At 35.7% G+C, this 17,719-nt stretch overlaps 1 protein-coding gene across 1 annotated transcript; it reads left to right on the forward strand.

The window, feature by feature from the left end:
• The first annotated feature begins 882 nt into the window (after nucleotides 1–882).
• LOC105486297 (GIMAP family P-loop NTPase domain containing 1) lies at nucleotides 883–10,836 on the forward strand. The gene is made up of 2 exons (XM_011749116.3): nucleotides 883–1,275; nucleotides 9,799–10,836. The coding sequence occupies exons 1-2, from the start codon at nucleotides 883–885 to the stop codon at nucleotides 10,057–10,059; spliced, it is 654 nt and encodes a 217-aa protein (XP_011747418.1). The 3' UTR covers nucleotides 10,060–10,836.
• Nucleotides 10,837–17,719: the final 6,883 nt, after the last annotated feature.

The raw sequence follows: 17,719 nt of genomic DNA on the forward strand, positions 1-17,719 counted from the left end.
AAATGATCAATAACCTTAAAATGCTATAGGGGGCTTATGCTGTGTACAAAGGATCGGCCACTGTACAGGTATTATACACGGAATAGAGTCTCCCAAGATTCTCCTTCCTTCTAACTGAGCTGCCCAATGTGTTAGGCTTGACTTTCTTCATTAAAGAGCCAACACTAACACTAATGAACCATAGAGATGATTTATTAATTATTTTATAACAGAATTACAAGGAGTTTTTATTTTCACCAATGTTCCCTGGTTGCAAAAAAAAATTTGGTAAACAGAAGTCGTCTTTAACACTATTTATATTTCATAGGAAAGAAGCATTCAGGAAATCGGGAAGGATGATTTTTTGCAGATACCACTTGTGTATTCAGGCAGTAGGTCGGGAAGTGGGAAGATGGGGGATGTTAAAAATGCAAGAAGGGTTGTTTCTTCCACTGTTCTATTCTTACTTTTCCAATAGTGAATAACCTTTAAATACTACTGCTAGCTTTGCCCCTGAGCTCAGGAACTTCAACACCTTTTCCTAAACCAACTCACCTATCACATTGATAGTTAACATATTTCTCCTAAACATGGTTTATATGATCTTCATGCAATTTGGGATTTTTTTCCCTCATTTTCTGCAATTACTGTTTCCTAAATCCTTCCTTATCTGTATTTGACTTCTCTCCCTTCTCATTGTAAACTACTGATATTATTTCCACATTCCCTTCTGTCACTGGGGCATCTCCGCTTTAGTGGAGCAGTCCTCCTCCATGCTTTAGTCACTACAAATGAAGGGAAAACAAATCCTACTTGGAGTGCAACCAGGCCAGGTAAGAAACCTTACATTGGGGGAATGTAGAAGCCTCATTATGCATGCTATGCCTTTGTTTTCCAACAGCCATGACAGACCCCAACAAGGTAATCATCAACGTGGCCCTCTTTGGCATGACTCAGAGTGGGAAAAGTTCTGCTGGAAACATTCTGCTGGGAAGCACAGACTTTCATAGCAGCTTTGCTCCCTGTTCTGTGACCACACGCTGTAGCCTGGGCCGCAGTTGTCACCTCCATAGCTTCATGCGTCGAGGGGGTCGAGAGGTAACCCTGCAAGTCCAGGTGTTGGACACTCCAGGTTATCCACACAGCAGGCTGAGCAAGAAGCATGTGAAACAGGAAGTCAAAGAGGCTCTGGCACATCACTTCGGACAAGAGGGTCTCCACCTTGCACTCCTGGTTCAGAGAGCAGATGTACCTTTCTGTGGGCAGGAAGTAACTGACCCAGTCCAGATGATCCAGGTAATACTAAGATGCAATTGCACTAATGCCATTATTACCTCTTGGAGGGCATTATCCTAATAGTAAAGAACCATGAACTGGTAAAAATAGTAATTTAAACAACTAAGTGTTGGTCACCCAGGAATAGTAAAAATTATTTGATTTTCCCAAGTCATTTTTATGACTTCCTTCAGAGGAACCCAATCAGTCATTTTACAACTGGTTCGTAGAAAAAAAAAATGAGATATTAAATTTCAGAGGTTAACCAAGCCTCAAACCCCTGGAACAAAAAACCCAAATAAGTTTGCAAAATGTTGTCCCTGGACTGTCTGCATCAGAATCAACTGGGCTGTTTGTTAAAGAAGGTTGATCCAAAACATGCTGAAACAGACTCCCAGGAGTGGAGCCTGCATATCTGCATTTTCATAACTTTCCATGTATTTCTCAAAAACAGTCAGGTCTTAGAACCACTGAACTTAAACGCTGACTTGCATCCATTCAGCATCAAAGGGACAATCTCTTATAGTTGACCAAGAAATGGGTGCTCATTCTCTGACTTGGTCATTGAACACTCTACTGAGCATCTGAACAGTGCTTAATGACCGGTAAATGAGACACGAGCCCTTCCTTCAGAAAGTTTACAGTCTAGAAGAGGAAAATTAGATAAACAAATCAGAAAAAGATAACGCATTAAGTGCCAAAGCAGTATAGTGAATGAGAGGGGGCTTCATAAGACTTAAGTCATAGTGAGCATTCAAGGGAGAGTTATGCATTCTTTACAGGAAAACAATTTGGAACTTCAGATTCTTTGCTTGCCTTATCAGCTGTAGCATAAGTGACTGCTCCATTCTAGCCATAAGAAGACCACAGGGACCTCAGGTTGAGCATAAATAACACATGCCACCTTTCCCTGGTGGTCTATTCCTGTTTGTTTGTTTGTTCATTCGTTATAGGTCACTAAGTTGGAGACTTATTCAGCCAGTCTCCAGGAGAGGAGCTGGATAAGAGGCCTGTGCATGACCACAGCTAGGAGATGGAGGGAGTTGGGAGTTTGTGTGTGTATGTGTGTGTGTGTACGTGTGTATGTGTGTATGATGTGTGGACTGTTACTAACAATAGTCCACACAGTCCTGTGTAGACTAACAATTCCTGGAAACTGTTCATTGAGCTGCTCTATTCAATCTGTGGATTTCTTCATCTCAGTCAATCTAAATATAGCTGCTGGACTTCACTAGTATTACTCAGGAACCTCAATGAGTCACTGAGCTCAGAGACGCCAGGTCTACTAGAAGCTCCACAGTTAAACTTTATACAGAATGGCCAACAGATCTTTCCTGTTCAAGTAGAACTTGTAAAAATGCTACTCTTCTTTTGGTTCAGTCTCAGCTTATACTGACGTAGTCGCTGTTACAGCCCAGAAAGATAGTTACTTTGTTTTAATGAAGATTTTTTTCCCTTCAACTAGAAAAGATACTTCTACATGACAGATAAACCCATTGTTTTTTGGTAACTGTGTATGTTTCTAAAAATGAAAAAAAAAATGCCATAGGTACAATCACAAGAAACTAGTGGAAAAATCAGGGTGACAAGAGCATTAAAAAAAAGTCCTCATCATGCAACTCCTGAAAAACCAGGGACCTGCTATACAAATGTAAAGAAGAATAGAAGATGATTGCAATTAAGAAACAATATGGGATCTAAGAAAGCCCAAAACCTCCTCCAAATTGTGAAAGCCTGTATTTCAAACAATGTTTCTGGTAGAAATCAAGTGGTGGGAAGCCTGCATCCATGACATCAGTATAATCTTTAGACAGTTCTTAAAAATTCATTGAAACCTATTATTAAGTAAACATTTAGCTGAGGCTGTAAATGAATATAATTCAGTAAATTCAGTAAACACATAAACAACTCTCTCAAAAGCTACCCTGACTCTCTCCATATGTCTCTATATTTTTCCCTACCATGAACCTATGCTGAGCCCAAAAGGTTCTTTTAAATGATATAAATTTTGAAAATAGGTTTTACTAGTTTTAGGATATAGGACAACAATGTCATCTGTGAGGCTTTTTTATACATGTGAACTCAATTCCTACATGTCTTTGGTTTTTTAAAACAATGTTTGGCATATAGTCTTCTCTTACAGCTGTCTTCCAAATCAGTGTGCAATTCAGGAATTGAAGGCAGCGAGGAGATGAGCTACGGCAAAGCTCAGATCCCAAATATTTCTTTCTGGAATAAATAACTTGTCTCTCAAGAAAATCAGCAGCCAAGGTTTAATAATCTTGAGTGGCCTATGATCCCTGGGAGCACTGCAGACCTATTCCTGGGTTCTGCTACAGTCTTTAATTGATGGTCACTTAAGCACAGGCTGGCTGTTTATGATCTTCCTGAAGGTGCCTCAGATGCTGGTGGCAGCCATCTGTATGTGCTCACAGATTGGAAGCAGTTGCAGAATGTCTGAATATTCAACAGGACCAGCAGCTGTTAGGAAGGAGCAAGAAGCTGTTAGGTCCTCAGGTTTCAGGCACACTATGGATTTCTTTTTCTTCCTGGCTGATGCAAAATGGAGAATGGAGTGCCTGCTTTCTTTCTTTTACCCCTTTGCAGGGGCACTGACTAGTTCTGTGGAAAGAGTCTACCAAGCCAGAGTCAGAGAAGTAGCTTCTTCTTTCCCATGCCTCCCTGCTGTCTCTTTAAATATCTTCCCCAATTTTTACTTTAATATTTTGCAGAGGAGTTATATGCTGCTGGCTGTGACAATGGTAACATTTTCCCCAAATGATCCCTTTTTCTTTATTTTTGTTAGGCCTGTATTAATTTACAGTAAAATGATGGAGATATCAGTGAGTCATATCCCCAAAATCGAGAAATAGAAGGAAGAATTTATTCAAATGTTATCTGGAATCTCATTTAAATGTTTACAAACCCACAAATAATGAATCAGAGAAGATATAATATAGTCACCTCAAGGACAGAACTAGCATACAGCCAAGCTGCACTAGGAATGGAGCCTAGCCATTGCCTATGGTCCATTTTCCCCCCAGTATTATGGTATTATGTATTATTACTGTGTACAAGCAAGTTTCAAGCATGTACTTTTATTTCGTAATCAACAACTGAACTGTTGATGTTGCAGACGAATGTGTTTACAAAAAGCTCAGAAAAGCCAATTCAGAGCCTGAAAATACTAAATTAAGATTATGGGTTTAGTTGTTAGAATTTAGTTTTAAAACAGGCCTAATTACTTTATAGCTGTATGACTATAAATGTTACTAAAACTTTCTTGGTTTCAGTTCCTTACTTGTAATATGGAGATAATTTTATGTATGTTAAAGAGTTCTGAGCGTTATATTTAATAAATACATCATGCTCAGCATTGCACCTGCTTACAGAAGGTCACAGAAAATGGTAAAGTATTACTAGTATTGTTATTGTTATGACCACTACCGAGATTGTGAATGAGCACTCATTCAAATGAACTACTATATACGGGCAAGATAGCATAGAGATTAAGAGATGGGTTCTAAAGTATTCAAGTCTTAGCTACTTATTTGCTTTGTGATCTTGGGCAAGTAACTTCTCTAAACTTCATTGGTAAGCTGAGAAAGACAGTAGTGTGTACTTCATTGGGTTACTTGTGGGATTAATACCCTATTAACAGTAAATGATATAGCTTAGGCACAGACATGTGGCAAGTGCACAGCAAATAGCTCTGGTCATTATTATTTTATTGTTAGTATTTGTCTTATCCTAAAATTAGGAAATGGTGTTTTTTAGGTTTATCCTGGTAGACTTCAGAAGAAAATAGAGTAAAATCAAGTTTGCATGGTCCTGATTTATAACCATAAGAAGCAACTTTTTTATTAATTTAGAAAAAAATCTGGAAAAATCCTCACTGGCTTAGTATGGTTAAACTGAAAAGCCCCAATTTAGTGGGAAAGACAGGGGACCTTGGTTCCAGGTCCAAACTTGCCAGTCATCAGTCCTATGACTTTGGCCAAGTCATTTGACACCACAAGTCCTCAATACCCTCATCTGTAAAAAGAGGCAGTTTATACAGATGATCTCTGAGGTTGAATATTCTCTGGATCTGACCTAATGAGAAATTATCATTCAGCTTTGGCTCTCTGAAAAGGAACATGTAATGTTTTAAGTGGGGTGAGAGTAAGGGAATAGCATAAAGTATTAAAAAAAGTGGTCCTCATTGTCCTCCTGTTCCATGATGATTTTTTTCTCAGTTGATGTCATAGTTGGCTTTTCTTTTTTTTTTTTTTTTTTAGTTTCCCCCTAAAAAGTCCAGATGCTATGATTTCATCAACCACAAACAAATGGGGCAGGGCTGGTGAGGTCCTGGGAAAATGAACATAGTTCCTGGATAACAAAGTTTATATCCTAACCAGTTGTCCCAAAAGGACTAAATGGACTCATACCCATTAGCGCTCAGAAAGCAAACAATTCATGATTGATTGTAAAATTTTCATCTAGCTTAGTACTATATTTAAATTATTAACACCAGATAACTTACATTAACTTATCTTCCTTTTGGATTTTTACGTGAGGTATCAATCAACTGTAATTATTCTTTCTCTGGGTCCATAGAGAACATGTTTGGCCACTAACATGAAGACTATTCAGCAAGCAACACTACTTTCAAATACTCAACTATTTTCTGGACAAAATTGACTTAAAGATTTTAAGCTAAATCAACCCATCTCTTCTGTTTTTGGCAGTAATTCAAAAGTGTAATTTCTCTCACAGTTTAAGATATGAGCATCCTTTCGTAAATAATTATAAATATGTAAAAACTTCCCAGTGGCTGAACACATGGACTTTAAAGTGGCATGGAGCTTACAAATCTATTTTCCTTAGGTGCTTTTACTCATTTTCTCTGAATCAGAGTGTGGTTTAAATTACGGGAAATGTCTGGTGGAGACCAAAAGGGAACATGTTAATGTTACAATACAGAAAAACAGGAACAAAAGAAATACTATGAAAATTAAACCATTTACTTCATTAAGTACTAACCTAGAAAGAAAATAATTCTGTGTTGTGATATATAACTCAAGAAAGGACTGTTTATGCAAAATAGTTTATTTAATATGCGCTTTTATTGTAGCAATACTATATTTCAAAAATATTTAAGGAGGCAAATACCTTATCCATTAAGTCACTGGGGCTCAAAAATATTTAATAACAAGTCCACACATCAGCCAATATATATCTAAGGGTAAGTTTAGGATGGCTCTCAAGTAGTTAAGAGCAGTAGCTATTTAATAATTTGCATGAAAACATTTTGATATTTGACAATCAGTGTGACCATATTTATAATGTACTTGGTGAATATCAGGTCTGGCTCTAAATTTGATAAACTTTCAGAGATAAGAGTGATTGAAAATCAATAGCTGTACTTGTTTAGAAATAAAATCTTAATGCTGTACAATCTCAATCATGCTTGATTACATTAATTACTTTGTTAATTCCTATGTATTTTTTAAGAATCTGGTCACTGCATCATCACATGCAAGGCACTTTGTCTGATCTTTCCTTTTTACTCCTACTTCCCACCTCCACCCCAAAATGGGCAAAATGCTCACCTCTATAGTACTAACATAATTTCTATCAGATTTGCAATTGAAACAAATTCAAAGTATTTCTTTCCTGTCTGTCTCCCTTTCTAAGTTAATTCAGCACACAAAAATCTCCACTAAATATAAACAGAATATGTCTGTCTTGTTCCACACCCGTCCCTACCACGTAGAACATGCCTACAACAAAGTAGACCCTCAATAAATATTTGCAAAAGGAATAAATCATCTAAAGTGCTTTATAAAATTCAAATTCCAGGATCTAGCCCTAATGGTTCTAATGCATTTTTAGAAAGCCTCACAGGTGATTCTGATGCAAATGATTCAGGGATCACTGTATTCCCAGAGCCCAGATCTAATATACTTAGTACTGTATTAATTTTTTTAGTCACTTGCATTAGTTTGCTAGGGCTGCTGTAACAAAGTACCACAATATCGGTATTTACTGTCTTTCAGTTCTGGAGGCTAGAAGGCTGAAATCAAGGTGTTGTCAGGGTTGGCTCCTTCTAAGGGCTGTGAGAGATCTGTTCTAGGCTTCTTTCTTTGGCTTGTAGATGGCTATCTTCATGTACGAATGGCACTCTCCTGGGACTTGCGTCTTTGCCCAAGTTTCCCTTTTTTATAAGGACACCAATCATACTAGACAGGGACTCGCCCTAATGACCTTAGCTTAATAAATTATGTTTGCAATGACCCTATTTCCAAATAAGATCACATTCGGAAGAACTAGGGATCAGAATTTCAACACATGAGTTTGGGGGAGGATGCAATTCAACCCATAACATCACTGTTCATTTACTTTGCAACTCTGTGACTCCTCTTCCGGCAGAGATCTGTTACAGTATACTGAATTTACAACAAACTCTAAAGAGGTCTGCTAATTTTGCTATGTTACCATTAGGCAAAATGGGATGTTGACATTATATGAATGCTAATTTTTAAACAATTATTTTTTAATGTTTAGAATCTTGCTATTACAATAATTATTCCCTAACATACTGATCGTGAAACTTTAAGCAGGGTATTTTTAGGAGGAATAGAAATATGCAATTATTCTATGGTGGGTATACGTAGACAAATTTTGAACAGATATGATGAAAAATTTTGTGCCTATTCCTTGAAAGAGTCCCTCTGAAGAGAAAATAGAAAGTCTAGACTACAGGCAAATTCGTGGTGATAAACTGCAAAAGAAAAAAAAAAAAGAAGAAGAAGAAGAAGTTTTACAAAGATTAATTATACTTCAAAACCAAACCCTGAAAAGAAATAAATAGAACCCTAAGCCTTCTATTTGAGATGATAATGAGGGTCTAAATTCCAAATTAATTTAACAGATGTTTACTGAGAATTTACAATGTGCTGAAAGCTTTGATTGATATGGAAAGACATGAATCTTGCCTTCAAAGAGTTCACTATGAAGTTGTAAAAACTGATGTATAAATAAATGACTCTGATAAAAGCCAGACTGTATCAGTTGTAATTGGTAACCATGATTGTGATGTTTCTAATTTTAAATGTTTTGTCCCATAGTTCTCATGAGTATTTTCATGTTAGATTTACATATCCAGATTCCTTCCTTCCTTACTCCCTATTGCCTACCTTCTTGCCTTCCTTCCTTCCTTTCTCCTTTCTTCCTTTTCTGTTTTCTTACTTATTTCATTCTTTTTGTCTTTCTTTTCAATTTTTCAATATTATAAATTCTAATCCTGTATTTTTTATGTACATTGAAAATGATTTCCCAGACTGTCTTTCAATATTTTCAATAATTTTTGAAAACCAGGGTTCATGTTAATACATATAACTCAAAGTCTGTAAGTCAGTTTGCCAACATCATAATGGAGGTAATAATAGTATCTCCCACAAAGAATTGCATTAAGCTTCAAATGAGGTAAAGCATGTAAAGTGCTTAGCATAATATCTGGCACTAAATGTTACTTTTTCTCCCTTCTTTCTTTCTTCTGATTATTAGAAGTCTTGGTGTTTCTTATTATGTTTATTCCTAGGCATTTTGTATTTTTCTTGCAATAAACTGGTAGTAGTTTTGGAAATATTTTGGTAATAGTATGATTCGGAATGGAGGGAATGCTATTTTGTTGTCACGTTGTGATTTCATATAACTTTGGAAATATCCAAAAAAGTTCAAGGGTTATTTCTAGATGCCTTTCATATTACATGAACAATTTGCTACATGCTGTTACTTCTGCTTTATATCAGCTTATATTCACTAATCAAACAAGAATTTATTACATAACCACCTTCTACATATTACTAAAACAAAGGAACGCCACTCTTCAGTGTTTTTCAACCACGTTAGAGGAAGTCATCAGATAAATTGTGTTCCATTTTAAGCATGTGAATTCAGGAAGATGAAAATCATAGTAATAATATTTTGTGGTTCTTCCAAATCACCAAATGTATTTTTATCTTAGCTTTTCCATTACATGTCACCTGATTAATCAATAGATTCTTAACAGATTATGTAATTTCATATCTTTAGTAGATGCTTGTAATGATAATGATAACATATTTCTACAAAAAGTAAAAGATAAAACAATTCCCTTGACCAAGGTCCTCTGACTTAAATTCAGTGGCTTTAATGGAGTCAGGTAGTCAGACAAGTATAAGTGGAGCCAGATAGTCAGACAAGTATAAATGATTACTGAATGTTGAAAAATCTATGCAGCAATGCAGTTTTGAGGTTGTGTATATATCAATTATCATAGCAAAATAACAGAGAGAATTTAATTATCTGTTTAATCCTGCCTTTTTCAGAAAGTCAAGCCCTTTCCCTCCATTTGCTTACAATACTTGACCCTGTCTTCATTTCCTACTTCGTATATCAGCTTTCAGAAACATAATAATATGGATCTGCTGGCTATCTATATTGGACCATAATAAATCCTTTGCTCATGTTTGAGGAATATAGTTCAAGTTCAATAGCTATTTAACTTCTCTCTTTCAGGAACTTCTTGGGCATGCTTGGATGAATTACACAGCCATTCTTTTTACCCATGCAGAAAAAATAGAAGAGGCTGGGTTTACTGAAGATAAATATGTACATGAGGCCTCTGATACCCTGATAACACTGCTAAATTCTATTCAGCACAAATATATTTTCCAGTATAAAAAAGGAAAATCACTCAATGAACAACGAATGAAAATCTTAGAAAGAATCATGGAATTTATAAAAAAGAATTGTTACCAAGTTCTTACCTTTAAATGAAATTTAGGTGAAAGGAACGGAGCATTGGGTATCGGAGTCAGAAGCCTAGCTACAAAGAATGCCTTTATTGACATGAATGTGAACCATAAGTATTCTGATATGCTGCTGGTGAGAGTGTACATTGGTATAACCACTTGGAAAACTGGAAGCTAAAAAAAACATCAATGATTCAAGATTTCTAATGCAAATCCCATGACATAGCAATTACACTCCTGAGTATATATCCAACATAAATGTGTATATTTGTGTACTAGAAGACATGTATGTACAATAATGTTCATGGAACTACTATTCAAAAGCTAAACATACAGAATATTCAAATGTCTATTAATAGTAGAATGGTTAAGTAAATTGTGGTACATTCCCACAGTGGGATATTAGAATAAGCAAGCTCAACTCTATGTAACAATACCAGTGAATTGCTCAAACACAATGTTGAAAAATAAGCCAGACATAAAAGAGTACATACTCCATGATTCCGTGTGCAGAAAGTTCAAAAACAGTAAAACAATTGTAATCTAAACTACTCTGATGGTAGAAGTGCTGGAAATCGGGAGAGTGGTTAACCCTAGGGAGGGGATTGTGAGTGAAAGGTTACACTTGGTGTGGCTTCTGAGATTCTGGTCATGTTCTTTTGTTCTCTTGATTTGGAGCCTGGTTTCACAGGATTTGTTCACTTTGTGAAAATGCAACAACAAACACTTGTGATTTATAAACTACTTGTATATGGTATATTTAAATAAAAGTTAAAAATAATTAGTTATTATCCATTAAAAAGGAACTAGCTTGACTGCTTACTTACTGCCAGAAAAAAAAAAAATTGTTTAAACTTGTCAGAGTCTGTTTCCTTCTTTGGAATACCTACTCATAGTTATTGTAATGATTAAACACCCTGGCACATGGTAGTTGCTTAAAATATGTTAATTTTCTTTTCCACTTCCTTGTAACCTGTGGTTTCTATTTCAGTTTGGAAACATTTGGTAAAAACTCAGAGCAAGCCCTTTTGCAAAAATGAGTATAATGATTGTGATAATTGACTATGAATAAAGCCTTGACTAAAGACCTTCTACCTTTGAAGGTTGGCCACTATGGTTTAGTGGAGAGCTTCAGGATGGTCCCAATGGTAGCAGTGAAAATTGAAGGAAAATAATTCTAATCAGTCATATGAGTGAAGTCCACCAGCAAGTCAAAATCAGATCACTTTCATAAATATTTGTATACAAACTTCATAATTTATAAAATTCTTTCACAAAGATAGTTCCCAATTTACAAACAGTTTGTTTTTATAATCTAATTTATAAGGGGTTTTTTTGTTTGGTTTTTTGGTGTACAATATACTGGATTTGGATTTTCCATTAGAAACAGGATTACAGCTGGTGGTTATTCTCCCAGAATAGTCTTCAAAAGCCTACTTCAATGCACAACATTACGTGAACTCCAGTACATGTTTGAATTTGTGCTAGATTTATACAGTGTTTCTATAGGAAAGCATAATACAGATTCCAACTTAAAACAATATCTCACTTATTTCTTTGCATGACCTCTTTCTCTTATGCTGTGGGCCCTGGACTGAGAAGTAGGAGACTCAACAATGGTGCAGAGTTTGGAAGTGCAGTGAGAACTGACACTGCCCCACGGGTTGGGGGGGCTTGGGACAGAGAAAGAGACTTGATGCTAAGAAGTTGAAACCATGGTGACTGCTGGAGAAAAGGAGGATGGAAAAGAATTCAGGTGTTAAGTTCTTCATATGCTTCATTTATGTGTTGTCAGTTAACTTTTCTAGAACACAAATACTAGTTCATTTCAGGAAATATATATGGTGCAGAACATTAAGGATTTAAGCTCTGTGAGGCTGGCCTGATATTGATGATTAATAGAGAGGAGCTTTTAGTCACAGAAATGTGATGTTCTTCCCTGAATTATTTATTTTTATATTTGCATATACAGTATCACCCCTTATCTGTGATTTCACTTTCTGTAGTTTCAGTTACCTGTGGTCAATTGCAATCTGAAAATATTACATACAATAAGGCATCTTAAGAGAGAGACCACATTCACATAACTTTTATTACAGTATATTGTTATAATTATTCTAGTTTATTATTAGTTATGTTGCCAATCTCCTACTGTGTCTAATTTACAAACTAAACTTTATAACAGGAATATACATATAGGAAAACATAGTATGTTTAGGGCTCAGTACTCTCCTTGGCTTCAGGCATCCATTAGGGCCTTGGAATATATTCCCTCTGGATAAGGTATTCCTACTGTGTATGCGTGTGTGTATATACACACACATCCATTTTCACATCAGTGCTTAAATGTGGTAATATTACATACTTTATTTTCTTTTAGCAGTCTTATGTGGCTTTTTTTGCTTTGCCTTTACCTCTCTCCTCTTCTCCATGCAAATCTGCCCATTACAGATAACCGATGCCAACCAAAAGCCTGGTGTCCATTGTTTCTATTTTTCTTCATGTCCGGATAATCACCCCCACACAGCACATATAAACACATAAAAATATATAGGACTTTTCTACTTAAAAACAAGTTTTCATATTATACTCTTCATAATATATTTTTGTTTCGGTTTAATACTGTTGTAGGACTTTCTCCTCATTTCAGCTAAAAACTGGGTTCTTGTCACACGACCAAGAGAGATTAGGCTCATGGACACATAGGAGGGTGAGAAAAATGGAATTTATTGGGTGAAAAATGAAAAAAAAAAAACCTCAGCAAAGTGAGAGGGGTTCCTGTTAATGGGCCCCCATCTCACCAATTGAATCCCAGGTTACCAGCCAGTAACAGGAGAGGCCAGGCTCCTCCTCTCTGCAAACAACAAAAACTTCCCATGGCTCCACCTTGTCCCCTCTATGTGCAGGCCAGTTGGAGATTCTCTGGGAGCCCTTTTTACTTGGCTATCTCAACACCACCTCATTTAAATTTTTCCAAACCTAAAATATAGCCCAAATTCATTCTTTTTAAAGTCTGCAAAAACATTTCACAGTGTTTATGTAAAAATTTATGCAACTGCTCCTCTATTGATGAGCTTTCCAGTTTTCTGTCACCCAAAGCAATGCTCAAGCAACTATTCTTGTACATATATTTTTAGTTAATACTATTTTTCTGTAAGTTATATTCCCAAGAGTGAGATTTCTGGGTCAAAGTATATATACATTTAATGTATCTTAACAGATTCTTTGCAAAAATATTGTGATAAACTTGATTTCCAACAACATGAGTTGTTTTCTCCCCATCAATAGGTGTTATCATCTTGAACACCTATTGCTAACACCAGTTGAATAAATGTAAAACCACAGCCCACTGTTACTTTATTTGCATTTCCCAACTGGAAAGATTTTATGTGTTTGGAACATTTTTATGTAAGCATTTTGGTAATTTAGACTTAGTCTTTTATGAATTGGATCTTCATATCCTTTGTCCTTTTGTCATTTTTTTTTTCTATTGGATTACTTTTTGCTTGGCAAATTGGAAGAGCTCTATGTATGTTATAGATATTAACCCTCTGTCTGTCCTCTGAGTAACAATTGTTTTTTCAAATCTATTATTTGTCCTTTAACTTTGTATGGTAAGTTTTGCCAAACTGCATTTGTGAAATTTTTTATAGTCATATATTTCTGTGTACATGATATAGCTGGGGTTTTCGTTTTACTTCCTTTCAGATGAGTAACCAGTTTTATTTGTTCTATTTATTAATTCATCCTTTTACTACTTAAATGGTAGGTAGGTAGCTAGAGATAGAGATTGAAATGTATATCCTGGATCTATTTCTGGATCTATCCTGGATTCTTAATCCTATTCTATTTAATTTATATTGTTCTCAATACCAGAGTGATTTAATTATAATAATTTTATATCATTCTTTGATATCTAGGAGGTCAAATTTTTTTCCTTTTTTCAAAATATTTTCTGGTTATACTCAGGTGTTCATTCATGTATGTTCTTAGATTGTTTTTCCTAATTTAAAAAAACATTATTTTGGTGTGTGTGTGTGTGTATGGTAGATGACACCCCACGTTATTAAATCTTCCTTTAATATTTCTCATTATGTTTATTATATTAGTGTATTTATTGTATTTTTTCTTTTCCTTAGTTTTGCAACCTTGATAACATTGGTATTAATTCAGTATTTCCCCTTGATAATTTGGAAGTTCTACTCTAATTCACCTTCATTAAAGATTATTTTCTTGCCCCTGAATTCACATATTTCTCTACTATTGCCTGATGACACAGTACGAAATATTCCCCTTACCAATAATTTCCCACTATTAAAATAAGACTCTTATAATACTTTCATTTCCTCCTTAGTTCTCTTTCTCCTATCCTCCATAGAGAAGTGGACTTTGGAATGCTTTTTCTTTCCCCATATTACTAGATCGTGCTCAGATAGTTAATTATTTAATTCAAGCCTCCCCCTTGCAGGTTGCCCCTTTTGTTTCAAGAGTCCTTTCTTATAATTTACATTGCATATCCCCTGGTAGTTTATCATTAGCTCTTTTAATTCAATATACAAATAGTAGAAGGTCCGTATCTTACCACTGTTTTCCTTCCTTTTCATCTTTTCCCATCTTTCTGGTTAGTGTGTTTGCCCAATATACTCTGAATTCTAGCATAATATCCATGAGGCATTAAATTCTAGACATACTCTTCTGTGTACCATTATGCAATAGCAATCCCAGCTTTTCATAGGAATCAGCATAGTGGGTGTAGAGAAATATTTTGTTAGTTGGTCCTGGGGATGTTGAATCATGAATGTTAAGGCACTTAAGTGAACGTCTTGCTGCTGTTCTCCATTTGAGGCTGGTTTGTTCAGCTTTTTCTGGATGACAGTGCATGCATATTCATTGAATAAACTCATGTGTTCTGGAGATAATTACAACTTGCAACTGTTGGGGGCTCAAAAGACCATATTCCAAATATGACACGTTGGCATGCTGAGGACTTTGAACTGAAGGAGATTGGAGGAGCTTCCGAAGCAAGGTCTTTCTGTCCTCCTGCCCTCCTATGTTCCACCTCTTTTTCCACTTGAAGAAAGTCACAGAAACCAGAATTCCTCATCCTGAAAGCAAGCCATAAAACTTAGGTCACTCTCTCCCTTCTCCCTTGATGACCCTCATTCCAGAAAGGTCCTGCCCCATACCCGGGGGAGGGCATGCTACAGAGGCCAAGAAGAATCTGGATGGCCTTGCTGGGTTTTCCTGCCCAGTCTATCACAGTTTAGCACTTTCTCTTTTATCCAATTACATTGCTATATGGCTGTCCATTCTTTACCAATCCTAGGCATAAAATAGACAGTTATCTCTGAGTCTTTTGGTCTTCATTTCTGAGGGCTCGTGTATCATGTAAAACTTTGATTAAATGTTCTCGTTATGTTTTTCTCTTGTCTTTTGTTACAGGAATGTCAGCTTTGACTCTTAAGATGGTTAAGGAAAGGTATCACATCTTTCTGCCCCTGCACATCTAAAGAACCATGAGACTAGGATTACTTTAAGTAAAATAAACGATGTCCAGCAAGTTCATCTGATACCCTACCACCTTTCCCATGAGTCTATTATTTGCAATAGTTTCTCATGTCCCTCCAGATGCCTAATCTGTATGCTGTTCTCATCCAGACACCAAAAATCTCTACTAAAGTTTAATTTGAAAGTGCTTTGAATATTTTAGAGGATTGGAAGATAGTGCATCTGATGTTTTTGCGCAGCTAGTGTTAAAGTCTCATTAGTGCATACAATCTGGGGTCATTAGTGATTACCCCTGTAACCTATCAGCTCTGACTCTTGCCAGGCTTTTTCCTCTAGATATATCATCTCAATTAGCATTTTCAAAGACTTCCTTTTTTAAAGCTATGTTTATCTATACTTTTTTAATTAAATTTTTTCTTAGATTTTCTATTCTACTGATTTTCAGATATACTGTACTTCTTTTACATAAAGCTAATGTTTTTACGTGGCATTGCTATTTCCCAGATTCTCACTCAAACTTTGTTTTCAAAACAAGTCTCTTTACAAGTATCTGAAAAGTTCTCTTTTTGTTTTCAATGTATGTGCTGTTTTAAGACAAAAATGTTATCCTTTTATAGGAAAACTGAAAGTTTTAGAAAAAAGTTATTTCTACCGAAATCATTCCCTTTTGCTAAACTTACTGAAAGTGACTTTTAGTTTGCATTTTTCATTCATCTTTTTCAAAGAGAAATACAGTTGTGGTGTTGATTTTGGATGACTCTTGCACTGTTCTTTCCAAATTCCCCAGGTGTGAAAATTTGAGGGGTTTTAAGTGAACCAGTATCAGCCAAATATGCAATCTGATAACCAAAGTGCACGTATATATTGAGTGCGTTTCTCTGCTGGGATGCATATTCTAATGAGGCAATTTACGAAAACAAATGTAAAACTTTGTCAGAGCAGCCTTAATACGAAGGTTCATCACATGAATGCCATTGAGGAAACAGGACATTAACAATGGCTGTTTGAACGATTCTGTAGGCATTATGTAGTAATGGGAAGGACAAGAGTAGCTAACGCTTCATTAAAAAGGATTTTTCTTTCTTGCAATTATTGGGTCTCAGGCTTGTTTCTGCTCCTGTTGCTAAGGCCAACAGCCTGCCAGATAGGAAATGATGTTGATGAAGACATAAAATCACACTTACACACATTTTTGTACTTAAACATCTAGAGAATTGGGAATAGTGTGTGTTAGGATAGGTGGAAGTTAGAAAGGAAGGAAAAAAAAAAACCCGAATACATAAGGGTGAAAAAATACAATATACAATAATTAGTTCACACTCTGAAATTCCAGATGGCTCACTTTCACACCAACAATTATTTCATTGTTCTGGGTCCTTCCTCCAAATATTTTTATGGAGTTATACTCCTATGAGTTATCTCTGCCAAGATTTATTCAAAGGAAAAACCATAGCTATACAAAGTGCAATGCATAAGAATGTGTAAGTGACTCTTTCTCATTCCAAGTTGGTACCTGAAGATGATTCAGTTTTGTACAGAGGCATATTAGCCATCAGCAACTATCGTTTTCATCATTATTGCAAATTTTGGGGTTATAAGTAGTACCAAAATGGAGTACACCTATGTTCCTGTTTTAAATTATCTGTGTATATGGAACTTAGTGACATCTATATGTTGGCTTTTGGGATGGACTGTCATTACACATTCAGTGCCGTCAATAACAGCACACTATTCAAAGAATCATGGTATATGGCTCTTTAAAAAGGCAACTGCTACCAGCAGCAGCAGCAGCTTGGTTTTGCCAAGTGAATTCTCCCTATAAATTTGCATAGTAAAAAGAAAAAAAATTGATAAATTCTCTTCGTAACCACTCCAAAGAGTGTTTAATAATCTCATCTCTCCCTTTAGAATCTCTGAAGTATTCCACTAAAAGAGCGAATTATAAACTACTCAAATTTAGGTATTTTTATGTCACTATTTTTATCTAGCATAAGCTAAACTTTTCATTCAAATAAAAGAAACCACATGACCATTTAACTAACATGTTAAGAAAGCATGATGTAATGTAGAACACAGGATCAGTAAGAATTGAAAACAATTAAACCAGGTTTCAACTTTGTATGGGCAATTTTTTAACTTTTCTGCTGATTCTTTGGGGTAAAATGACTGATCTACCT

Source organism: Macaca nemestrina, chromosome 3 (assembly GCF_043159975.1).
Source record: "Macaca nemestrina isolate mMacNem1 chromosome 3, mMacNem.hap1, whole genome shotgun sequence".
Taxonomy (NCBI): Eukaryota; Metazoa; Chordata; class Mammalia; order Primates; family Cercopithecidae; genus Macaca; species Macaca nemestrina.

Coding starts and splice junctions, on each gene's coding strand:
- LOC105486297 (XM_011749116.3), top strand. CDS start 883: ATGACAGACCCCAACAAGGTAATCATCAACGTGGCCCTCTTTGGCATG. Junction 1,276..9,798: donor ACCCAGTCCAGATGATCCAG/GTAATACTAAGA, acceptor TCTCTCTTTCAG/GAACTTCTTGGGCATGCTTG.